A 27388-nucleotide genomic window follows, 5' to 3' on the forward strand; every position below is an offset into this window, starting at 1 on the left:
GTTCGTCGAGAAATACGCCGCTCAAGAAATAGGTTTATGGTGTAATTAAAATATGTAACTTGGATGGAACCTTCTCTTATCATTAGCCATCACAAAATGCGTCAACGATTTCAATTTCAATTTCAATTTCAATTTTTGAGTTCAATTTCAATTCAAATTCGTAGAGACTTATAAAAACTTAAGCGGCCTTTAACCGTATAAATCAGTGTTTTTATGATTCCAGACAGTATTCGCCATCAATTTATCTACCCAAGAAAATTAAAGGCTTGGTTGGTCTAGGTGAATTAATTAAGCTGTAATTAAGATTGCTTACTTTGCAGGTGTGCAAGGGAATCTTTCACCATTGCTCTATGCTCTTTTTTTTAAAGAGTCAAGAGTTTCAAAAGTGTATTTGTATGTAACGATAATTTATATAAATAAGCCACTAATTTTTATAGCCACTATTTTTATACCTATACTTTCTTATTTTCCAAGAGTCCTAATTCCCACCCTGTCGAGTTTATGTGCTTTTTGAAATGACTAAATCGTCCCTTGCTTTACTGTTCGCGTGCCTTATCCTTGCTTATTCTCATTCTACTCCTTTCTCGTTGCTGGATTTTCTATTGTTTATTTGTATTCATTCCTTACCTCTTATTTTGGGCACGCCTTTGAGCGTAATAAATAAATAAGTAAATAAATAAATAAATAAACGATACAAACCATAAATTGTGCAGAATCAGTTCTGCAAAAGAATTTTTTTTTTGTGGGCAAAAAAAGTTCAAATTGAAAATGTACAAAATGCAATCATATAATTATTTATTGAAAACTATTTTAAATTCTTTAAATTTCGTATCATAAAACAGAGCTGCAATGAAATTTATAAAATATTACGAATATGGTCACTTTTTGCAGATTTTCCCTCATTTTGATGGATCTTTTTAGTGACACTTTGTTTTTGATGGATCTCTTTAACGAGAATTTTTTAATTTCACCACGAATAAGAAGAATTTTCAGAATAATTTTGATCTGAGTTAGCGTTCTTATTTATAGAGATTCTTAGGTTTTTTACCATATAAATAACTAAAGAATTGGCAACCATAAACAAATCTTCTCAGAGTTATCAAATGGTTAGTGATTTGCGCTCTTGTACTTGTAAAAAATAAATCTTTTAAGCGATCTTTGGCCTTCAGCCATGAAGTTTTCCGCAATTTCTTCCGAAATTTTTTCCTTTTGTTTTATTGATCTATTCTCACCGACTACGGTTTCCTCCTCCATTCACAATAGGTGATCGTGCTGCTGATTAAGCAAGAAGCTACTTATTAAAAGAAAATTGAAGATTATTATTATTATTCTTGCTAGAAAATTCTTTGCTAAAAATTAAAATAATAATTAAATTAAATTAAATCATAAATTTCGCTTATTTATAGAATATGCAGTCAACTAACATATTTATTGGCAATAATAATTTCTTTGACATCAGACCGAAGAATCCTTTTTTCTAACTTTATGTCAGTTTGACGCATTTGACGAAATCTGATCCATGCTCTGGCACCGGCACACTGCACACCTCTATTCCCATAGACAATAAAAAATTAATTGCTGTGTATCACGGAGATTTCTTTCACATACTATATTTTAAAATATTAGAAAGAGAGAGAGATGCCCGGCGACAGGAGGATATTCGTCATCGGATCATTTGATGCGCGTACATGCGCGGCGACGGCAACTAGTTTCTCGTAAACCGCCGGTGTTGATGTCGGAATATCACTCAGTCGACTACGAAGTGCTCTAAAAACAACACCGATTTGCGGTATTTTTCCAAAAGGACAACATTTTTATAGTTACAATTTGTTACTGGTTCTGTGTACAGTTTTTTTCGCCCCGGTATTTTTTTTTCTAGCGAACTTTGGTTTTACAATTGTTTTTTGTCGCCATTTTTTTGCTTGCGTTTATAGTAGCTCGAATGGGGGTGCGCAAAGAGACCTTGCATTTTTTTGAATCCTCTAATAATTCATATAAATTGCTACTAAGTATCATATCATATTGTTTTTGTATATTGTACCTCGCCTAGTGAGACCTAAGGGGGATGCATGAGCCCAGCAACCACTTTTTTATTTCAAGCAGAACCTCCAGCACTTAACTGTATTTTTACCGTCCCTAATGGATTAGGTATGGTATGTTCAGTATGATTTCCAATCAAATTTGTACTGATTCATGGTCATATTTCTCGCAGCTCCTAATTTGTTACAGTCTTCGTTCATTACAATGTTCGGAACGTTTCCAAAGTTTTTTTTTTCGTAAGTCAGCACTAATGGCTAATACATTAACAACACCCATTTTCGAAAACGTATTTTAAAATCCGAACTTCCCACAATGCTACCTGCAGTAATCTTACGGGAGCATAAATGTAAGTATTATTGCTATTTCTATGGACTTTTTTTACTTTTTAATCCCATGGATTCCGTTGTTGCCGTATGTACGACGTTGAACATACGTATCTTAAAGGCATCACCCCACGAATCTGAGGTGGTTCGGATTTCAGGTGGAGTATTCGTATACGGGATGGTAGATTATGGAGAGGGGGGTGATTCCGTCCATTTCTTCCTAATTGCCGTAAAAAAACGGCCCTGAACATGCGGCGTGTGCACAACGCTGGCGCGCTCCAACCGAACTCGTTATAAAAAAATAGTGCGCCGGGACGCTCGAAGCTGTACCTTCCGGGCCGTTTTCTACGGCAATTATGAAGAAATGAACGAAATCACCCCTCTCTCAGAAATTTACGATTCTGTATACGAATAATCCACTTGAAATCCGTACCACCTCAGATTCGTGGAGTGATGACTTTAAATCAACTGTCACCGTACTGACGACACGCTTGTTTAGTTTATTTCAGCACTTCCAGATAAAAAATTCTTTTGTGTTCGCGGTCTTCTGCATTGCATCCTCGTTTTCTTACTTCACATATTAAAGGATAAATTCACTGGCGTATCAATCCACTTGGGATACGCCAGCGCGTTTTACTGGAATTCGAAATCGTTGGGGTTTTCTGGGACGCGTGTTGGCCTACACAATGACTTGCGGGGGCCAGCCGATGATCAAGTCAGTGTTTTTATCCCCCCAGACAAGTCTGGTACAAATTTATCGACCTCGAAGGGATGAAAGGCTTAGTTTGCGTCAGCGCGGTTTTGAACCACCGACCGTGTAGCTGCAATGGATCTCTAACCGACTGCGCCAAAAATATCATACTTTGAGAAATTTGAAAACATGAACAACTTATATTGCTATTATTTTATAGACTAAAATTAGTTAGTAATGGTGTTTGCAACGAATAAATAATATTGTAAAAACTATATCTTCTGCTTTATAAAATATATGACTTTGGATTAGGGTAGCATTTGTAACGAAAAAGTGCTGGAGTTGCTGGTTTTCCATGTGCCTGACTAGAATTGGAGTGCAAAGTGTTAAACTAATCCCAGCGTGTTTGCGCATTTGTTACAGTACTTGCCTTCTTTTGTTGAGTCGGATACGAGTCCCTCATAATCCCTCACTCTTGGCTAATGTTTCGGTGAGTCTGCCCTCTTCAGAGCCTTAGGATTTGAGGACTTTCCTGCTGCTGCTGCTGCTGCTGCTGGATACCCATGGGGGTATCTATTATGGTTACGTTATCCAATTCGGTTGTAGTAATGAAAACATGTATGGTTTTATTTTTGTCTGATTTTGACACACAAGAAAATTAACGTCGAGATCAGTGATCTCATGGGTTTTACATGGCAAAGAAATTATTTTTGAACTACAATTCATGGCGATTCGGATCTACCTCGTCTCCATTCTAATATTTGTCCTAATATGCTTATATAAACGACTGATCTTAAACGTCCGTCGATATAATATATATAATATATATATAATATAATAATATAATATTTTTAAAATTGAGAGAAATAAGAGATTTATCTAACCATTGGGTATTTTTTTTCAGATTTATCGTTTCCATTTCATAAATTAAGTGCTCTGTATTTCCAAAGGGAAGCGTTCAAAATCATCTTGACCCTTGAGAATGCCGTTTCATTACATACTTTGTCCTACGGATGTGACATCGATAGGTGTAACTTCGTTGAGCAGAAAAAATTCAACAAAATAGATAATTTTTAATCCCTTCAATCCTAGAACCTAACTTCTATCCGCCTTCTATCGTCATCAATAATTTCTCAGAGGTGGTGTGATGAATTTTGTTCCTATTGCCGATCGTCTCGTTCTTTTGTTGTTTTTCTAATTATTTATTTATTCATGCGATCATGAAATTGCTTTGTTTTTTCTCCAAGTCTTCGAGGGAAAGTATGTGATTTCTTGATTGATGATTGAGCGAAAGTGCTTTTGATTTCTGATATAACAATGAGAGCGCTTGAAAACAATCCGATAACAGAATTTGATAATACGAGACTGAACCTTACATACGAAGAAACGAATTCACAACAGGACATTTGATCCTAAGACCTTAACGTTTTTAGAATCCTTGGAAAACAGCTGGAAAAGCTCGTTGCGATCTATTAGCTTATTACAGTAAAAAGAATTAGTATACTATTCTATTTCATAGTGAAGAAATCAAGAAATATTCTGACATTCTCGATTTTTATCCATAAATTCAGAAATAAAGGAATTAACGGAATTTGCAGATATCGCTACTTATTCATTAGAATAAGTGCAATTTTTGTTACCGAGCAGTAAGTGCAGACGAAATGTGAATATCAAGAGAAAACTTCATTGCTTAGCAACTGATATTACTTCTTCGAGGAAAAGAGAGAAAAGAGGGTTGAAGGGGAACAGTTTGAATGAACTATGATTAGAAACTACATATTTGTTAAAGTTTTGGGTGACACTTTTCAATAATCATGAGGTAGTCCAACATGCTTTCATTGAATATCCCCAGATAATAATGAAAAAAAAGCAAGAAAAAAAGAAAAGATGAAAAACAGAGCAAAATGAGACTCATTACAGTCTTCTCGAGAGAAAAAATTGGAGAAAGAATATAGCTTTAATCATTTGAAGCGCCAACCGACCGCCATCCGAAAAAATGAGGGGTCGTTGAAAGTGCTGGTAAAAAAAAACAAAAGCAACCGAAGAGCATAGTAGGTCAGTATTTTCGACGGTCCAAATTGCTTTGAATTGAACGTGCCGGGATAAATTTGGCTATAAATCTTCCCCGTTGCCTCCATTTTAAGGTCTCCATGACTAAACGCGGCCGCTATTGTTCTCTATGAAATATTGAACGAGTTTTCAGATCCTATCCTCTTTTCTCTTTTATTTCGCAGGTTTATGAAACTCCTCGTTGTAAATGTGAGAGAAAACGGTTGATTATGATGGAATCAAAGGAAAAACTCGGATACATTTACTGGGATTATTTTTGTATGAATACAAATGCTTATAATGTGTTGAGCAAATTCTCACGGGCAATCATTATTTCCTCTTTGTTTTCCTAATTCTGATGTGATGATAAAATTTTCGAGTATAGGGATTACGGTAATTATAAATGCAGAAAGTAGTCACTACAAATGTTGACTCACCACAAATAAAAATTACTAAGATTTACAACTGTAATGCATATACAAATTTAATAAATAAATAAATAATAAATAGATATACATTGTGATTTGAAATAGAATAGTTGAAGAAGCTTAACTGTTTTCCTTCCTCCTTTTTTCTAGAAGTTCCATATCATTTTCGTACAAACCACTCTCATTTGAATTAGTTGTACCCACAATTTCCCACAATCTCGTGTTTCTCTCTGTTAATTGCGGGATTGCAAGTCAGCAAGCTCCGGAACATTCTACGTCACGCGTTTGTATCCGAGCTCATTGGTCTCATTTTGATCGCATGTGGTCCCCGTTCTGTTTATTCACTGTACCATGGATAGACGAAGAGTTCTCGTGAGTAATCCGTCGGATGGTCCTCATACTCGTGGTTTTTTACGTTGCTGAAGTCTAATGAACAGCTTTTTGGAAATTAAAATAAAAATATTTGCGTTCTTACTACAATATTAATATGAGAAATGTCAAAGGTTTTGAGTGAAAGTAATCATGACTACGTATCTAATAAAATCTGACTTCTCATCCTCATTCAATCCTATTTCATTCCTTATTCTTATCTGGATGTCGGGATCTTCCGAATTTCATGGGATGATTTCAAAATATCAAATAAGTGTGTGTCTATGTGTGTAGAAATACCAGTATGACTCTTGAATATAGTATTTTTATATATGAAACTTTTTTCTTTGTTTACCTAGAATTTTTTGTAGAACTGGTACTTCTCGAGAGTGTGAACAAATAAACTCGGTGGGTGAATGGCCTTCGCAGTCCTCTCACCACTCTCCCGCCGGCGATCCCGTCACTTTTTGTATGATCGACTTATCCTGTGTGCGTTTGGTACGCATCACTGACTATACTAAATACCACCAGTTGTTCGCACGTAGAACTCGTCCATGAAATACTACGGTGGTGTCAACATACTGCAGATGCTCCACACAGGCACACGCACACACGCACCTACACAGGGACACCTACAAATAACCGTCCGATCCACTTGCTTAACTGGAAACTCACTGATTGTATATATTGTCTGCTCTGACGATTACAAACACTATTGGTGGCGAGTGGGCGCACATGGATCATCCATAATCCATTCATAATTGCTGCAAACGATCTGCGATTTCGTCCTAGGTGCATCGTCGTCTGTACAGTTCCATCTGTACAGTTAATCGCCACCGGCGATTAAATCCTCACTTTTTCTTCGTAATTTACAGGTCGTTTCTTCTTATCTCAGAGTACACTTTATCGCCAACACGATACAGAAGCATTTAATCTATGACGTCCTTTCTCTTCTTATCAAGGATAGAACAACGCTTTTCCACGGTTCCACGCGGATTTATGGTGCCTTTGACCCAAACGTGTGCATTCCTCGTAAAGATCGACCATTATTTTACAGTAGCAAAATCATTGCAATATTTATGCGGATGAGAGGTTCCCTTCGTTATTATGGGTCCTAGCAGACTGGCAAAACAGAGCACAAAGTTACGATTGATCTATGTTTTTAGGCAGAGTTGTCCTTATTTTTCAGGAGAAAAATTAGCCTAATTATTCTGGGCTGTCTCCTTGCGTTCTTTTTGCGAGTTGTTAGATTTTGCCTTTTACCTTTTTTTTCAGGAATAAAACAACGAAGATATATTAACAAGCAAGGGATTGGACTTCTTTAGAAAATGGGAAACATTTCAAAAGCGAAGTTTGTGCTCCTTCCACACTTTTCTTTTACATTTCCAACACCTCCCCTTTCTGCACTTCCCTCTTTGTTCGATTCTATGCCATTGTTGTTTTATTTTTTGTATGCTTCATTGTTTTATTCTCACATTCTCTTTTGTGTCATCATTACGGTATTATTATCTATTTGAATGTGAGCTGCTAATCGCCCATAGTTTCTTCGAGAAAATTTCACGGCGCCACTAAGGTAATTCATTGGTTCCTAACAAATTCAGTGTTCTTGTACATTAACTGAAATTTCGCGGTGAAATTTTGCAAGATTTGCGAATTTGTGTTTTGTTTCCGCCGTTTTGTCGTTTCTTCAACTGTCTCTCTTTTTTTCAAGAAAGCATATATCATGAATTAGCAATTCATGATCTACACGGCTGTTTAAGTATGTTCCTAAATTCCAAGATTTTCCTCAAAGCTTGAGTCTCGCTAATATTTATTGCGTTGACCTTAGGAACGAGTCTCACCGCTAAATATTTTTAGCGAATAAAGCTTACTTGCAGATGAAATTCTATAAAGAAACCAGTTATCTACAGGAAAATTACTCTAAAAAAATAATGTGGAAAATCACCGTCATATGATCGAAAGCACCTCGTGGGCGGTTTTTCTTATTGCAAGAAATTTCCATTACATTTTGCAATGTGAGAAATTTCATATAGTTCTTGTGAATATTCAAAAAGTGAGGATTCACAGACAGAATTCAAATAATCATATTGAGACGATTCTCATTTCTTAACTCCCAAATTCTTTATTCTTAATGAATTTTCGATTAGTCGACTGTTCAAATTTCAATGTCACTTGCAGAAGGATTTGAGGTTCCTAATAAGGTTGCCTTATTTCGCTTTGAAAAAGTAATTTTTCGTATCAGATAATTTGGTGCTAACATTGTGGAGAAATAAAAAAAAAACTTGTACCTTGCCCTTTCTTCTGTTCTGTTTCTGCTTCGTCTTCCTTTTTGCAAAAGATATCAGGGGAAATTCTACAGAAACGTTCGCCACGTCTGTGATTAGTAAACACATAGATGGTGTCGTTGCAACTTTTGCTCACAATGACTTCTAGATGATGAGGGGAAACGTTCTTCTTCTTTTAATGACAGGATTCTCGTGGATTTTCCGCAGATCCTGAGAAGAATGGATGATGTCATGTGTGTGTGTGGCTGGCGGCGAACTCCTATTTCAACTAATCCCGTCTTAGTTCTTGTTCTCCAGCGCGGCAATCTATGCTGTATGTATAATAGCGTCATGAATAATGCGCGTTTCCCTAATGCGTCCTTAAAATGGCGCTAATCAACACCTTTCCGATATTACATCGGCGATCGGCTTAGGCTCGTCGCTGATTCTCTTCTGATTCGCACATGCGCATTTTAAAAGTCGCTATTTCGTCGATTGTGACTTTGATCTGTTGGCAAACCACCTCGCGTCACGTAAACCGGTGCTGGTCTTTGAAAGTTTACAGTGTCTTTTCCACCTGCTGTTCATCTGAAGAGAAACGCATCACATTGCGGTCCGTAGTACACGTTCATGCTTTTCGCTACGCATGGTCTGAAATTTCTGTTTTTCATTTCTAAGAGTTGAAATGTGTTCTATAACATTTTCTAGCGCATATTTGATGAAAGTACTGAAAATACGCTTCGACACTTTCTTTCAAACGTTGTAAAATCTCTAGAAATGCAGAGATTTTTCCTAACCAATACATAGTCGAAGATGTTGCTTCAGAAGAAGCAATAGGGCACGCCAAATTTTTAGTCTTTACTGCGTATTTTCAAATCAACTAACAGTGATTTACTGGAACACTTTGGTTTTGCCAATGTACTGTAGAAAAGCTGTCGCACAAACAAATAGTCTAACACAAACTAAAAGGGATTTTCCCGAAAACGTTTATTATTATATGTAGAGAGTGGGTGTAGCGTAGTCCGTAGTCGGTAAGAGGTTCGGTTGTGACTATCGTATGATCGATGGTTCGAAACCATCGCAGAGCCAGCCGAGCCTTTCTTCTCTTTGGTCTCAATAAAATGAGAAACAGTCTGGTATGACATGACTACTCACTTGCCTTTACAATTTACCAGCAATAGTTGGGATCTTGGGATCTAAGCGCTTCTAGAAACACTGTACGGAATATGTATGGAATAAATATGGACTTTGGGTGGGTGTATCGCAGTCGGTTACAGGTTCCTCTTCCTGCACCATCGATCGGAGGTTCGAATCCGCCCTAGCGCTCACCAAGCCCTTCATCCGTCCGGGGTCGATAAATTGGTACTAGACTTGTCCGGGAGGATAAAAACATTGACTCGACATAACTCGGGCGAACCCCCGCAAGTCACTGTATAGGCCAGTTACACATTCGTAAACCTCAAACGATCCTGAATTGAAGTGAACGTGAGGGCGCATCCCAAGCGGATTGATTAACGCCAGAAACTTTATCCTTTTAAACATGGACTGTTATCAGAAATCCTTACCTAAGGAATTCCTGAATGTGAACAGGCGACAGAACACCTCTATTTACGTACACTGTACACTCTTTCAATGAGTATACAGTATAAAAAATAGTTCTATTTTGTCTCAGTTTTTCTGTTGCTCAGAACAGAAAGATTTAACTGCACCCAGTACATCTTCTGTGTTGTATTTGCAACTACATATATGTATGTGACTGTACGTTCCCGAAAGATGAAAGTCGAACGAACGTTGTGGTTCCCAAGTGCAAAATGGGTACCGGGATTTGTTCGGTGCAGTACCAGTGGTTCTATTTGCGCGTATGCAATGCCATGTCTGTAATAAAAGCGAAAGAAGGGGAAATTTCCAGCAGCTATAATCTTTTTATTTCTCAAAAACAAAAAACTTTTCTTCTTACTCATGCACTTCAACAAATTTCGTATCGCTACCTCACTTCGCTTCGAGAACTCACAATTAATGTTTAGAAGCGCGTGAAAATAAGTTTATAGGATTACGGAGAGATTGAACGTAGTAGTCTTTGGCTACCTGAGTAAGCGCAGGACTGAAAGAGTGGATTAGAGCCAGCTATCCCGCAAATACAAGGATATTCTGCCATAAAAGTGGACTACATATGTGAAGCGGGATGAAAGCCAGGAATAACTATGGACTCGCTTTACTAAGTTCTGACCCTTTATTTCTTTAATTTTGCCCCTGGAACCCTACCATTGAACCAACATGCTTCCGCCTACGTGGTATTCGAATAGGAGGTCATGGCGGGTGAGGTGGAGTGGAGAGCCGTTGTATATGGATGAGTTTCGATACGCATAATCCGCTCACGTATGACAGGTAACCTGCGCTGAACCCCCCTTGCCGCCACCGTATACGGTTGCCCTCTCGCCTCTCGTGCCGTTGGGTGTCGTCATCTTCGCTTTCGCGTCCATTCGGCTCGATTACGCTCGCGCTTCTCATCTGCAACTGTTCCACGTTATCGGTGTTCTTATCGCTTTGTCTCATTATCATTTGCGAAGAATCCAACAACTACTGCGGAAGACTCATAACACTTTTACGTCAGCTTACAGTGTACGAAATGGTCTTCTGTTGACAGATGACTCTCGGGAGGAGGAGTGGTGGAGTAGCACACGTCACTGATCGAAGAGTCCGCAAAAGATGGAAGTTCACAAATCGTTTAAAGCTGCCGTGAAAATCTCACTGTATAGCAGTCCAATTTGGATGAAATTATTAAACTGTAGCAAATAACGCTACGTTATGATCTACTTTAACTTTGCTCTCAATAATCTGGCGTTTCTTGAAGAATTTTCAAAAGAATTCTAACTTCATACCTCCTCTTTCTTATTATTTTCTTTTATTTTCCTGTTCAGCAAAAAGAAAGGAATAGGAATAAGGATAACAAGAGAGGTAGAGAACAATCCTCATATTCCAGATCACATACTTTTGAATAGGAATTTTGTTTGAGTAAATCTAAGATTATCCACTGATTCCCCGAGGACCTTCGACTTTCTCGCCATATGTACTAAACCATACTTTTCCTACAGTACTGTCCAATGTGAATTACAGTTTCAGTACAGTACAATGTTAATGCTAGAAACGGTTGCGATGTGATCATTTAGACACATTCTTCTCAGTACTTCAGTGCCCTTTTGTAGAATTGCAGATAAAAAGGTTGTGGTGAATTTTTTGAGACCACTTTACCACTATTTTATTTCTCTTCTCATTCTGATTCGTTCTAGAACGGACACGGAATCCTGTCATTGCTCCTACAATAGCCAATCCTAAGAACCGTTAATTTTTCGTCAATGTTGCTTTTTTTCGATTTCCTTGCCTGTTGCCCAACTTTCATTTAGATTATGCCTAAAGTTGGTTTTTTTTTTTCGAAACGTCACTTATTCTTCACTTTCTTGCTTCTATTTTATCAATCAGCAATACTTCAATTTTTTTCTCGTGGTTATATCGAAGTTAATTTATTGCTATTTAGTAACGTAGAAATATCGGTTTATTTTAGGACATTATGAGCTTTGATTACTGGCAACAGGAAGATGAATACGAAGAAGCGGAGCCAAGTTACACGATTCATAATGTCCCTTCAAAGATCTACAAAGTTCAAAGGTACGAAACAACTTAAAAAAATTAATTGAACCATCGTTTGTTGGTGGTGAGCTCATCGTTGCGAATTTAATCGTTCTTGCAATCAGTGGTGTTTTTCGTGATTCACAGCCAGTTCGACACATTTCTCGATGCGGTTGAACGGCGTTAGCATAATCTGTTAGGTATAAACCCTGAAAATGCAAATACTCCAAATTCAACACGACGACGAAGAGCGTAGCAACTATGTATGCATTGTTAGTAGAAAAGAAAAATAAAACGAGATGCAAAGACTTTATCGCAGACGTTCCCAGCGTGCAGAGAAAAAACACACACCAAAGGACACTAAAACTAAAAGCTTTTGTACTTATTCATGGAGGTAGGGTTTCACTGGTCCTATGACGTACTGACTTCAAAGGGTTCGGGATATAAGAACGACCACCATCACACTCCAAACTTCAGTTTGTTCGTTGAACACCCGGTTTAGCATGTGGAGCGCTGATACCATCGCTAGATAATATCAAGAAGGCGAATGAATTGATTTCCGATGTCGCTTTCACACAGCCGAAGGGCTTGTGATCCTAATTCCGGAATTTTTCATGCTTATCTCGCGTGGACAGCTGCTTGATTCAACTATGATCGCTCAGGATTTCCTATCCTTGCCCATAGTAGTGACTTGTGTAATCACTGAAATTTTTGTTTTTTTGAGCTGAGTTCCAACAAAATAATTTTCTCCTGAAGACTTCATTTGCACCTGCTCTACTCTCATAGATAATATTTTCTTTCAAATTTCCTGTGTGAACGTAAGCATCCGTTTGAATCGTTCGGACTTTTCCATCTCTTCTAATGGATTTTAATTTCATTTCAGAGAGACACTAGGTAATTGTTTGTTTTTTTCTTAGAAAAAAATTTTCCAAATAGAAGAAGATCTCTCTTATCTTTCTATTCAATCTTTTCTTTGGGAAAATTTTCAAAATAATTTATAGTTTCCAAACAGAAGAAGGTCACTGCTATCTTCCTATGTAACTAACTTCGTATTCATCGCTGACATTTCTGGCATCTCGAATGAGTGATTGTCCACTATGTTTACGGAAAAAAACTCGCAACACATAATCAAACTTGATGATGACCGGCGTCTCGAGATAGGTTACAACGCTCGTCCTTGATCAGATCGCCATCTCTCTCTGACCGGATCTTAAATTGAACTGATACACGCCACGCTATGCAAATTGCGAACAATATGATGTCATACCGAGGTTAACGTTGAGGAGTTTAAACGGAAGTTGGAAGGTCTACCCATTCTAAAGTATGGCTTCGAAAGCCAAAAGGCCTTGAAGTCAGAGTCATACAACTTATAGTCACTAGAAGTTATAATTACATCGTAAAAAAGATTATTTCTTCCGAAGCAACATCGAATCATTATTGAATAAATAATTTATCAGGTCAATTAAAGAAAAAACAAATAAGAGTCTATACTATCTGAGGTTAATAGTCCTTTAATACAAGTTTGTTGACAAGAAAAAAAACTTTTTTCTGCATTTTTTTTTGCCAATGGAAAAGTAAGAGTAATTCTCAGAGATGATACGAAAATAGTTTTGACATTCTCTCTCAAAATTAAGAAGGCATCTATGTATTTTAGAGCATTTAGAGAACCAGTTAGAGAAAGATTGAAATCCTTTGATGGGCGTCTGCACTTTGTTTGTCTATTCCTGGAGGTTAACTTCTCTAGACGTCAACTCTGTATGACGTGAGCACCTTTAAATTCACAACCACATCAATTTTAAATATATTTGTGACATTAAATGTAGGATTTCTGCGGAGCGATTGCAAATCGGCACATCTTGTGCGTAGTGTTATGTAGTATGAATTAGTAGTAGTAATATTATGTACTATGAACGCTGTAATCATTGGAAAGAATGGTTTGAAGAAGCCGCTGCCGATTTTTTTTTCGGTCTCGCTTTTCCAGGACGTTTCTATGAATTAAATAAGAAACGAACTGTTCGCTTACTTCATTAGAATCTCTCAATTGTGAAGGAGCAGAAGAATCTAAATTTAGCATGTGTCTTTTCGTTTCCTCTCTTACAGTAATGATAAGTCGTGCCCATTAAAATGGATGTAGAATGTTTTACCCTCCTGTACGGTGCTACACGTGAAAAATTATTGATTTGCTGTCAAATTTTTTTCTAATGGGGAAATCCTCGAAATCCTCTGTGGAATCTAATCATATCAGAGATGGCTCATTGATGCGCTGATTTTTTAATTTTTTTTTATTTATCATGAAATACATTGTGTTTGAAATACACTGTGCACTGCTCAAGTTTATAAACCTGACGCTGCCCACGCATACTCGATTCTCAAAGGCTTTTGATGCTGATGTTATTTCTGAGTTGTCAGCAGAACGATCGACGTTACCGCATAGTGTTTCATCCCAAAAATCCTGACACTGCAACTTTTTTTTAAACCAGTCTTGTTGTCCGAGTTTATCTCATATTTTATGTCTTTTTGGATTTTTTTCTGGACATTTTTCGTCCTTTCGAGCAATCATTAGGTTTTTATCCAAGCTAATAATTTTTCTAGAGTTGACCCATAAGAATCTCCGTCCACTCCTTTTTTGATTAATCCATCTTACTATTCGTTCGTTAAGAATTTGCAGATGATGTATCCTAGTGAAACATTTGGTCCCCAAGGGTATCAAAATCATTTTGTGCAGATTTTCCTTATGAAAAAATTACACTGATCATGTTAGATGGACTAGCCTAGTTAAAACTATGAAATAAAAGCAGATGGCTCATATCAAATCACTAATGAGCATCCTAGAGATAATTTCTCGGAAGAATCTTACCATAAAATCAAAGCGCATCCAACTATTGCAGATGAGTGAAGAAGGTCTTAGCTTTGGGAATTTTTCTACAGAAAAGATTTGCGGAGTGTGCGAGGAATGTATTCTGCCACGTTTTAGCGTTTATTATATTAAGTGAATTCACGTTTCACACCACTGGGTCTGGAAAAAATTACTCGGACATCTTCCTCTTCATCGAGAGCCCCACTATATTCCAAATCTCTCACTGAAATAATTTAGTTACTCAGTTTTTGTGACCATTTAATAATGTCAGGAGTCTTATGCGGGAAATATCTGTTCATATCTCACAATATTCTTGGAACAATTTACAAAATTCGCAATTTTTTAGGTGCAAAACCACTCGTTTTTGAATCTGTCCACTCATTTTTCATATTTTCGAATTTTGTGAAGCATTCTGAAATCACAATAAATTTTTCTACATACGAGAAGTGTCTCTCTCCATTAGTTATGGATAATTTCTGGTTATGCGTACTCGCTGAATTGGATTCGCTTTCTAGGAAGCAGGAAGCTCCTTTTGTGGAAAAAAACGCATCTTTTTTCCGCTATCCTGCTAATTTTCTTGTCTAATAAGCTTCGACTGCGAATACGTGATATGAGTGGACAGACACAAAGAGTTTTCAGCACTTAGTCGGTGTTTACTTTGGATTATTTTTGTTTCGTTGTTATTATAGTGTAGATAAGCAATATTTCGACATTCTTTACATATTCTTAGAGATATTTTCTCGTAGTTCACTTTTGAAGAGGTGGTGTAAAATCGTATTTTGAGGTCAACTCGTCCTAACTCATAGGATAGAGATTTTTTGACACTGATTTCTTTTCCAAAAAAAAAGAAATCCTCACAAGTACATATTTCCTAGTAAATGCTTTACAGTTGCTCTGCTTCTCGTTGGATTTCACCTAATTTTTCTCAAGAATAAACAAGAACTACATTTCTTTTACGTGCTTGTTGCAATTTTTCACTATAATAAAACGGACGTTCGTTGACGTATTTGAGTGGAGCTGACTGGTGACGGCTCATTCGCTTTGCTTTCATTGTTTGCTTCCGCTTTTCAACGAAAAGACTTCCTTTGATGGGTGAACAGTGACCGTTTCTCGGTTTCCTATTCGACTAATTGCTGAATCATCCGCTCGAAATCTGAGGTCTATTGATGATTTCCGTCTCGATGATGTCACATCTTCATACTTAATTTAATAGATATTGTATGATTTTTCGGATGCGGAGGTATACCACACTATTTGAGGCCATGTCAGACAGTGTCTGCGGGGCCCCGTCAATGGGCGGAACTTCCATTATCACTGCTATCGATCCGAAACCTACCACTACCACCTCTCACTCAATTACGACTAATTAGTTGAGAAATTACATAGTAAAAGTTTGTTGTTTCACCTTCATTTCTCGTTTCTGAGTTGTTCTGAGTTTGATTCCTCCAGAACATCTTCGAACGCCTATTAATCGTGTTTTCACAAATGTTTTCTTCAAATCCTTGTACGCCTTACAATTCTGGGTTTGAATTTTTCTATTCTTTCTTTTTATTCTCTGTTCAAACGTTCTTTGCTTTTTCATCGAAGAAATTCCTGCACTTTCCTGCGGCAATGACTGCTTGTCTCAGCAAAGAAGAAGGGAGCATCAATCAGATTTCTGAATTCTATTTCATTCCTATCTGTTTACTGTAGAATGGTCCTATTCTTTCAAATTTGGCGAGGTAAAGGAAGAAAAATTTGCAAAAAATTCTTGAAGTTGTTTTTTTCAACTGTTATTCATTTTGCAGTTCGGATTTCTTTCTTCGTTGTGACTAGTTACGGATATTTATAGAAACGTTTCAGTTTACCCCATCATCAGTGATACTTATGGGCGATCAGGCGTACAGTTGCATATTTTATGACTTCTGATAGTTCGTTGAGCCTTTTGTGGATCCTTCATGGATTTGCCAATCATCTATTTTGTTAATAATCATTTTATCTAATTTTTTTACCGCTAAAGAAAAAAAAAACTAAAAAAATATTTCACGTGAGAAGAAGTGGAAGTATATAATATGAAGTGGAAGTATTTAATATATGAAAGTATATAATATGAACCTATTTCTGCCGTTCTAGACGAACGCAATCTTACATCTCTAATTTTTCCGTGCTTTCATAGAATTCATGGAATTTCTCCTTTTTTTCTCGCCTAACTTTCTTTTTTTCTTTACAACCGATGACCTTTTGTTGTTTGGCGGACACGCACAACATAAATACGATGTTGAAGTTTACCTAACAGACGAGGATTACCTCTCTAGTAGATCTCTGTGATACCAGTCTGCGCGCGGTTTGTTTATTGTTTGCATTTGACGAGCTAACAATATACAATGTGAGCCTCTTGATCGGTAGCGCATGATTTGAGTGTGTGTGTCTGCGTTTTCATGCGATAAGAATCAAGGACACGTGTTCAGCGTTACGTTAAATCATACGGGTTTTGTGCCCTTTTACGATAATTTTCTTGTAAAAAATGTGAAATTAAAGTGGAAGTGGAATTGGGGATTTTGAAACCTTTATTCATTTGATTCGTAACTATAATCGAAGTCAGAGTGTTACAGAATGAGAGAAATTTAGTTTTTTTTTTCATAAGGATGTGAGTTTCTGTACATATATCTCGGTGTCATCTCGGATAAATTACTAAATCTTTCTTCATTTTTCAATCTCATATTTTCTTGTAGAAATGTGTGAGGTCGCCGTTGTTGTAGTAATTAACTTTTTTTTTGTTATTTCAAAAAACAGCTCCCCTGCAACAATGCCGATTTATTTTTCATGACATTTTCGTCGCTCTTTGATCCACAAAATCTCCATGCATGTGACGTATTATAGAATTTCCCTGTTTTTTTTTTCTTGGTTATTTCTCAGGGAGTTTTTTGTTTAACCGACTGACTGTTAAAAAGGATAGTTTTTTTTTAGAAAAGGTGTTTAATTTGTCTATCTCTAATTTTTGATGAGATTCTTTATTTTTTTTTCGCATACTTCAAGGAAAACTTTTCATTATTCTCTTCTTCTCTTCTTCAGTGTCTCTTTTACTTTTAAAAGAGAGATTCTCGATCTTTTGATGCCGCCTTGTTTTGTTAATCTGTTGCGCGTAAAGACTTATAATCCTTACGAGAAGACTGGAAGAACTGATAGTTGAAAATACCAGTCGATGCAAACGGAGCATAAGATGTTCTGCTTGATTGTAGAATTCAAGTTCCGGCATCCATGAAAATGGAGGCGAAAGAAGAATTCAAATTTGAATTTGAAATTTACCGGTTTTTGAGTTCAAAGAAACCCGCTATTCTCTTTTGACAGTTTTTCTCATTTTATTAGGATTCTTTTGATTTTGATACTTCCAAACTCCCTATTGGTAGCAGACGGTTGCTTTGGCATTCATCATCCTCTGCCAACCACCAACTCCATCGCCATTTCATCGAAAATCGAACTTTTTACACAGTGTATATCCGATACTCATCGATAATCGTGAACATCGATCAAAATGACAAACATGCCAGGCAAAATCACATTCACTCGGTGTTACCTTGTGGAGGACACAGGTTGTGTGACTACGAGTGAAAGTTATCATTCTCGTTTCGTTTCAGGATGCCAATAATGTTGGCTTCAGCGCCGTCATCCGCTACGCCTACGGTATCCTATCAGATAAAGGATAAAACCGCTGCAGGTGAAGCGATTTGTGCGGTGTGTGGAGATGGACATGCGAAACTTCACTATGGGGTATGTAGCGCTTATATATATCACTGTAAAAATTTTTTCATAAGTTTAGGCTGACGATTATTTTGCAGGTGCTCGCATGTTACGGTTGTAAGGGATTCTTTCGGCGAACATTAACCGGAAAATATCGTTACGCGTGCAGATTCGGCAACAATTGTGTTGTTGACAAATGTGAGTGAGGATCCATCCTGTTCACCTATCTGAATTGTCGATTTTGATTGAGTCCCTTGACTTTTTCTTCTGCTCGCTCGCGACCTTCGACTATCAATTCGAATCACATTGTTGACATATCGTACATTGTACACGTTTGCGTATTTTCTTCCAAAAATCGCTACGAGGTTGTGAAGGCAGTAGGTCGCGTGACGGGGGGATCGATTTTTTTCGTTTGTAACGAACAGAAACAGGTCTCGTTCCGTAACTTACTACGGTCAAACTATCAAAATACGAGGTTGATGATAGTTAAAGTGTTTTTCAACAATGGAGCAGGTTCTGTGCTCATATGAGATTCAGGTGCTCACAGATCCACTATGCTTGTCCTAATTTTTCTTTTGTGATTGATCTCTAAGCACAAATTTAACATGCACCTCCAGAATTTTCTGAATCAGCTACTTCTCTTTTTTGATAGGAATCCAAATCTCTTCCCAATTCTGAACTGTTCTTTTTGAGACTCAAATTTCAAGAAAATATGGAAATTTCTCAATGATACATCCTTCTTTATTTGTTCTGAGAATTGTTATTGCTTTTTTTAACGCAAACTGTCCTTCAATGATGTCCACGAAGATTCGCAGAAATAGAAATATTGGACATCGTTTGATCACAATTCCACCACAAAAAACCTGCAGTTTTTATTTTTATTTTTATTTACTTATTTATTAATTACATCAATACACAATGTTTGCACATAACAGTTGACATTCCTGTACGAGAGCAGAGTGAAGGAAGGAGGATGTATGATTATACTCGTGTTTAATAATAAAATTATTTACTGTTAGGTGAAAAGTCTCATCTTTTTCCTGCTTTGCATATAGTAAAGAACAAAAATTTTCCTTATGTTCTTATACAAACGAATAAAAACATTAGAAATAGATACTTTCGTATAGGTGGTACCTATAGGTCCTAAAAGGTATACTGGAGGAGATTGCCTATTTTCAAATCAACTTTTTTTTATCTAATGATCTTAATAATCTTAATAACAAGGTTTTTTTCATTTTAAGCTTTTTTACCCCATGAATAATTCTAATCATAAAGTTTTCGTGTAAGTAAAGCATTTATGCATCCAACACTATCTATGGTTCAGAAAATTACATAACTGGAACGTCCAAGATCTTTGCCAGAACCTGCTCTTTCTTTCTTTTTTTTTGCAAAAATTGATTCCGCGATAGTGAATCCCAAACTATCAGAATTACTTTTTAGTTCAACGAAACAGTTGTCGTTATTGTCGTTTCAACCGATGTATCGAAGTGGGCATGGATCCAAAAGGTATGTTTCCGGAGGGTTCTGTTATTTTGAGTATGTTAGACTCAAAAAAATTAAACTCTTTCTAAAGCTGTGCGCCCTGATCGAGATTTAACTGGGAAGCAAAAAGTGCCGAGGATAAGGAAGAAGCCTATTGACGAGGAACTCCTGAGTCATGTGGTGAGACTTTCAATACAGAGATTGAATTTCTAAAAATTAACAATTTCTTATTAAAAGTAAGTGAAAAACTATAAATCTTTACTGTGTACTCCTATAATTGCTGTCAAGAAATCTCTCCGTTGTTTACTATGGCTGTTCAGTTGCGGTTACACGGAGATGATTGGTCCAGGAAATTGAATAACGATACTCGGATATTGTTACTGCAGCTTATGAACATCGAGGCTAAGGTTAGCTTAGTGTACATATCATTTTTTCGTTTATTTATTTTTTTTCACCTCTTTATTTATTTATAACGCTTATGGTACCCTAAACCTCCTTTCTCGGGAAACGTTTTCGATTGGAAAGAGGAATTTCTTTGATCTAAGCAAATCCATTGGCTGTAGATACACCAATATACAGTATATTGCACTTAACAACTTTTGCAGAAGAATCGAAAAAATAAAATAAGAAAATGTTCTAAATAGTTTCCAGAAAGTTCTAAGTTCAGAAGTTCTACCTTCGTAGTAATTTTTTCCTTTTCCTTCGGAGCTATCGTATCGTATTTTATTGCATCTTCTTGAAGGTTGTAAAGGGAGATAACAATATGAGCAGCAACATGCAACCGCCAAGAGATCCGAGAAATATTTCGCTGAAAGAGATGTTCGAGCAAAAACCTTCGATGGATGGACGAAGAACTGAGGTATGCGGGTGTCGCGATGGAATCAACTCATGTAAAAGGCGACAACTACCTTAAGGCGTAACCTCTTCGAATGAAAATTTACGGAACTTCATGTTGTGAGAAGATTAAAGTTGTGATTTGTTACCTATAACAACTTTTTTCTTTAACTTTTGGCCGCAAAAGAAATGGCAGCGATTCGAATTTCCATCTTCTTTTTACCCTGGTCTTATACTTCTTGCTTATCATCACGTATGCTTTGTTTCTCTACTTTTTGCCCTTCCAGAAATTGATGGCCTTCTCCCTGAAATTCTATTAGGTGAACAAATTTGCATGTAATCAAGAGGTTTTTTTGGCTTTAAAAATGTAATCGAGGGAGAGGTTAATAGGTTGAGAAGGATTTTATTGGCTTGTTGTTGATTTTGTTGATTTTTTCGTGGATATGTGGAGTTCGTCTTATAATTCACCACATCACAGTTTTTTTTTACACTGAAAATACTTAGTGTGCAAACAATTACAAAACTTCATATGTTCTTCGATCAGCTCTATGCACAGTACATTACTAGAAATTTATCTGTAAAATTTCCCGTCGGTGTTTGCTGAAGTTCATATCGGTTACTTTGTTTGGATGAGGTATTGGAAATTGGATTTAACTCACTAAGATTTACGTTAAAGTACATAGCGGCCAAGCACTTTGAAAACTTATCAAATTCGTCAACTCGAGGATCTGTGAACATTCTCATTTCTTTTTCCAAAAAAGTAGTTCCGTTATGAGAAGCTTTTCTTGGAATATTCTGTTCTTTTTTTGCATCATAACATCAGTTGTCATTTTCATTTATCGTCTTCTCTTGAAGGAATCCTGATACCTTTTCTTCCTCTTGTCAGCCATCCTAAATTGCACTTCGGAAGTCCCCGAAGCTTCAAAAATCATACATATTTTCGTTGTCATGTCCTGGTTTGGTTTCGGCAATGGTTATAAAAATATCTCAGAACGGCTGAATACGGGAACCGCCTGGTACTTTTTAAGTATTAAGAATAGTTCTGAAATGTCGTGCTCAGATGCGATACGAACCGTTCCGCATGGCCCGTACGGAAGAGTTATCGGAAATCGCTCATCGTAGAGCAATCGCAGCAGTGGACTGGGTGGATAGTCTCACTGAGATCGCGGAACTGCCGGATACAGAGGACAAGGTGAGGGCTGCACATGGTTCTGAGGATTTCTTCTCTTGTTAGATGCTGGTGGTGAAGCAATAATTCGTACAAAAGCTAGAATTGAGGCTGGTTTGTACCTATCGTTCCTTTTCTTTTCCCAATTTTTTCCTTTATCCATATATCCTTATTTTCGCTCTCACTTTTTCTCCACTTGATTTTGTTTTATGTGCGATTTTTAGGTGGCGCTTGTGAAGTCCTGTTACTCTCCGCTGACCATCTTCAACTTCTCAGCTCGAACAGCTCAAAACACTCCTAACCCGGATATTTTATGCTTGTGCAGTCATTCCTACGTTCCGAGGCGCCTGCCTCCTGAATTCAATGAAACGAAGTAAGTTTTTTTTTTGGATTAGTGCGCACTGTTCTTTATTGGATTAACATTATATTTTAAAAATATATTTGAATTTATATTTATATTTAAGAATTAGGATTATAAGATTATATTTAAAAAACGTAGTGTCTGAAAAAAAATCGAGATCACATTTTTTCCATGTGAGAGAAGAAAAAGTGAGAGTAGAAGAGAGTAAAGCGAAGATTTTATTTCACATTTTTCAACTAAATTAAAGCCGGCATACCACGGAACTGACTTGGTGAGGGAATCCACAGGAAACTCTAGAGGTTGGATCATAGATCGCTGGATCAGTGTTCGTTCCGCCACTCTCTTCCGTCAGTGGAAGGAGCCGGTTTTTTTAACGACGATTTCAATTGCAACGCGCCAGTCGCCTTCTGTAGGCGTCGCATCCAAGTGCCAACGGTCGAAGCTCAGCTACGTCTTTCCACCGGCCTATTCAAGTGAAATTAATGAATAGGGTGTTGAGGAGATCGGAACGTGTACAAAGAGGAGCGTTCTAACGTTTCTCGTAGGAAATAAAGCTGTTCCCACGCCACTTTTCACATCGATGAGGGAGGGATGGGCGGAACCACGTCGGATTCCGTAATCCACAATCTACATCTCTAGCCTTCCTGCGAATGCCCTTACCATGTCAGATCCGTGCTATGCTGCCTTTAAGTGAACTGAGAGTAAGGTGACAGTTGTTCCAGGTCATTGGTACCGTACTGGTCATGAAATTTTGCTAAATATTTCTGTCAAAAATCACAACTTTTGTAGTTTCAGAGTAGAAACTGATGAAGCGAGTCCAGTAGCGGAATGTCACGTTGTTTTCTGACAAATAAGACTAATTTGCTGAGCTTAGACATGGTGAAAATTCCCAGGATGTTAATGAATAGGCGAAATAAATTCACATGCAAATAAATAAATAAACTGATGCGATCGATTTGGAAGTGGTATTGTTGTTGTAATCAAATTGAAGCTTTCCAGAACATACTGGTGAAGTAGCAGTTCTGCAACAAGTAGATGAATAGTTTATTTTTTTAGTTTTTTAAATAGGATTTTTTTTTCGTGGAATACGTATTGAAGTGATGGTTTTTTTTCACAACTTTCATCTTTGTGTCCCTTTTTAATTTCGTTTTCTTCTGTGTGCGTGGATGAACGAGAGTAGAATTTCCAGTAGAACACGGAGCAGAATCATAACTATGCTATTAATTGCTGATTGCTTAATCGAGCGTGCCTCGAACAGAAAAGAAAACATCTAAGGGGATCCAATCCTTCTACTATGTGGGAAATAAAATCAGAAACACCTAGCTTAGTGCTTTTACTTTTGGTTTTTTTCTTCTTGAAGAGTACTCCTCGTTTTTACTGGAAACTCAGATTCTACAGAGCGTTTTTTTTTCATAATTTTACATCCATCACCTAGCCAACAAATGCTTCTCATCTTTCATTTCTGACTCACAGTATGTACTTCCGCAAACCAAACAACACTTGACAATATGTGTTTACTTGCTGACGTCATAGTCGGGAAATGTTATTCCTATCTGTTCTTTATAGTCATCTTTCGAATGTGCTCATCGATCGGACATTGAATGAACTCGTGGCTCCGTTACGGAAACTCAACCTCAAGGAGGAGGAGATCGTTCCATTGAAAGCGATAATTATATTGAATCCTAGTAAGTTTCGTAGTTTAGCGACAGTTATCGTTTAGAGTTTTCAGCTGTGCTTCATTAAATTCCTGCTACCCCTTAGCGAATCGCTTTTTCACGTCTCAATGAAAACTTTTTAAATTTGGAAATCCAAATTCAGGAGTGAAAAAGCTACGAATGCTTCCAAAATTCAGTCTAGCTCAAAAAACTTGATGATTTGTGAAAAAAAAACTGTTCCAAAGGGTTTTTCTACGAAAACTTTTACTGCCTTTATTTGATGACGACTAGAACAAATTGCAGATTACTTTTTTGAAATAGAAACATGTGGTTATTCACACTTTTGCACTTGTGTTACTAAACCACGAAAAAACGAGAGTATAAACGAGTGGAATGGGATTACCTCAGTGTAAATAAATGGATGACCCTGATGGTGTTCTATTATTTCCAATTATTACTCCATTCCATCGGAGCCCTAATTTGCAACCTTTCAAGTGATAAAAAATTAATGGGCAAAGTTCTGCAATGATAAGATGTCACAATTACATTTGCGTGATCGATGGTTCAAAACCGCCCGTCGGCAACCAAAGTTTTCATCCCATTGGCACCGAGAAAATCTCTGAGAGGACATAGACATTCATTTCGTGGACATATCATTGCGAAGGTCGCGTAGGCTGTTCATAAATCTCAAACGATTCTGGATTCAAATCGAACGCGGCGACACATCTTAGAAAGGTTGATTGATACCAACAATTTGTTCGGTGCGCTAGAAAGTAACATCATCAGTTGGTCTCAGCTTGGTCCCGCGTAGAAATGTTCGATAAATCAAATATAAAACATGCTGACATCCGAATTCTCTCTGAACTGTTACTTTTGCTGCCAAATTCACGAATGATCGTAAAGATTAAACTGCCTGGGTATCTCTTTTTGAATTACAGTCTTACTTAGTAAAGGCTGATCACTTTTCAGATGCCAAAGGGCTCTCGGATCGTGCTAAAATCGCCATCGGTGATTTGCGTGATAAAGTTCAAGATATGTTATTTCAAATAGTCAAAGAACTGCATCCGATCTACACAGCCAGTAGTCGTTTCGGGAATTTACTACTTTTGCTGCCAACAATTACGGTAAGCATTCGACAACACTTCCTACTTCCTCACTGCTTATCTACTCGTTTCTTTACACTACGACTTTACAAGTGCTTGCTTACTGCATTTCCTTTCATTCACATATTTACATAAACTTTTCAAAGAATCCTACTACGCGCTAAGATCTAGTCGTAAATTGTCTTCTGTTCACGATAACAACCTGAAATCTTCTGTTTACAGACCCTTTCGGGGCTGATGAGCGAGAACATGCAATTCTGCCAGGCGTTTGGGGGTCGACAAAGTGGTGATCCGTTGTTGTCGGAGATGTTTGGTGATTTCAAATCGAAATTCGATGATTCCACCATTTCATCGTCTTCGATAAGTCCACCGCTTTATGAGAACCCGGCTGAAATTTCGTTGGAGGTAAGCATTTTGCTACGGTGATATCAGAGTTTCTTGTACTGAAAATCCTGTTTATTCTGCTCCTGATGAGTGCTAAGCGCTAAAAATCAGGATAGTACTGTTCAGGATTCCATATTCAAGTGCAAACAAAAAATATCCATCCAAAATAAAGGACAGAAACAGCACAGTAGTGGAGAGGTCACCACTATGTGCATGTGGTTAATGGTTCGATCCTAACCGAGGCCGACCGAGCTTTTCATCGCCCCTAGATCGATTATTTGGACTCTGTGAGGATGCGGAAACTGAACTGGCAAATCTTTTGCTTCCCATAGGTCATTGTATAGGCCGTATACGCGTTCATTTACCTCCAAAGCTTGGAATTTAAGTCGGGATATCTCAAAGGGATAGATGGATCCCAGATCCGTTATAGGATACCATTTGAAATGAGCAAAAGTCGATAAGTTGGCCGATGGACCAGAAAATTTTCAAAATTTTGAAAATGTGAAAAGCTAGTGGAAGTAACTAATCTTTGATAATGTTTATTATTTAATTTTAGTATGATTTTTCATATTCATATTTCATATTCATTTTTTCTTTTTTTTCATTTCACTAACAATGTAACAAAACGAACAGAACTATCTGCAAGGATTCTCTTTAAAGACCGACCGTTTCGCAATCTTATTACCTGTGGGCATTAGGCACTGAGGACATTCTATGACTGAAATTTTTAGGTTAAATCATTTTCGCTGCTGGAAGCATTCATTTCCTGATTCGATAAGGACACCTATGCATGATTAGAATTCCTCAAAAGTGCAATTAAGACAGTGGAATTGGTTGAATCATTAAGAAGATCGTCAGATAAAATAAATTTTGAGATCTTTCTCTTTAGATCCCAATCTTTCTTTGCTTGTGATCTGAAGATCACCAGTTTGAAAACGCGAGCCGAACATTATCACATTAGTATTAGTGGATATTTGCCGAAACCTAACAGAATCCAGGAGACGTAAAAGGTCACAATCGATCAGTAAGGCAGATAAGGATAAGGATAAGGAATTTATGGTTTTTCCTTGTAAAATGCTATTTGAGATCAAATTCCAGTGTTGCTTTCATTGGTCAGACTCTACACTGTATGAGTGTTTTGGTTGAGTGCATAAACAACAACAATGCGGTACGATCAAAGATCTTTCAGAGGAAAATTAAAAAAGGAAAGCACAAAATGCGTAGAAGAACTCGTTTAGATTTTAACTCATTTTTAACATCAGTGAAATTTAAAATTGCTTTGAGTGAAACACTTTAAATGAACTGTAACTGGAAGTCGTTAACGACATCCATTTTATTTGCCACCGTATTTGTTAGATTGTGGTTATATGTATTTCTACAAAACCATGGATTTCATAGATTTAACCTAAAATCTTTGTAAATATATTTTTCGCCGATAAAGAACATCACATGTTGGTTAAATTCAAATCATCACCTATAAAGACAAAAAAATTGATTTAAAATAAAAAAGAAACAGAAATTGGGATAAAATAAAATCAAAATTTTTTACTTAATTAGGATTGGAACGAATTAAGGTGAAAATTTAAAGAGTAGAACCGAATCAGTCTTTCTTATTCAGTGTAATTTTGAGAATTAAAGTAAGAGAAAAACTAACGAATTCGAATTGGATCAGCTTTGCTCATTTTATTATAAAAGTAAATTAATTGAAGTTATATTTAATGTGAAAATTGGACATATGGTCGTTTTCAAATGTCTGTGGAAGAATGTTTCTTGGAAATGCGTAATTAGCAGTTTCCTTATGCGCATCTGTCGTTTCAGGTACATAACTCCGTTTAATGCTTACTTTACTGAAAATTCAACATAGTACCATTGTTATCAATTTTGCATTGTAGTCTGACCAACATAGTTCCATTCACTTCACGTAATTCAGTTAGCAAACACAAATCAGGAGTACAAAGGATTTTATCGGCGTTATCAATTCTTTAGCAAATGGTAATTTACCACACATATCACTACGTTATCGTATCTTTCTCTGCGAA

The 27388-nt window shown here is 37.0% G+C and overlaps 1 protein-coding gene across 3 annotated transcripts; it reads left to right on the forward strand.

Annotated features, from left to right (window-relative positions):
• Nucleotides 1–11729: 11729 nt before the first annotated feature.
• On the forward strand, nt 11730–25586 carry RB195_000782 (uncharacterized protein; the record flags this gene model as incomplete). Of its 3 annotated transcripts, XM_064197294.1 has the most annotated exons (13): nt 18157–18214; nt 18283–18392; nt 18461–18560; nt 19803–19868; nt 19936–20024; nt 20165–20251; nt 20587–20703; nt 21739–21870; nt 22071–22219; nt 23774–23892; nt 24832–24986; nt 25188–25370; nt 25476–25586. In XM_064197294.1, 13 exons carry the CDS (start codon nt 18157–18159, stop codon nt 25584–25586), a joined length of 1476 nt encoding a protein of 491 aa, XP_064053176.1. The 3 variants fall into 3 exon arrangements, with proteins under 3 accessions (XP_064053175.1, XP_064053176.1, XP_064053177.1); XM_064197296.1 differs by lacking the exons at nt 18157–18214; nt 25476–25586 and adding an exon at nt 11730–11827 and having other exon boundaries at nt 18260–18392; nt 25188–25391; XM_064197295.1 differs by lacking the exon at nt 25476–25586 and having other exon boundaries at nt 25188–25391.
• Between the last annotated feature and the right edge of the window lie 1802 nt (nt 25587–27388).

The sequence above is a fragment of the Necator americanus genome, chromosome IV (genome assembly GCF_031761385.1).
Source record: "Necator americanus strain Aroian chromosome IV, whole genome shotgun sequence".
NCBI lineage: Eukaryota > Metazoa > Nematoda > Chromadorea > Rhabditida > Ancylostomatidae > Necator > Necator americanus.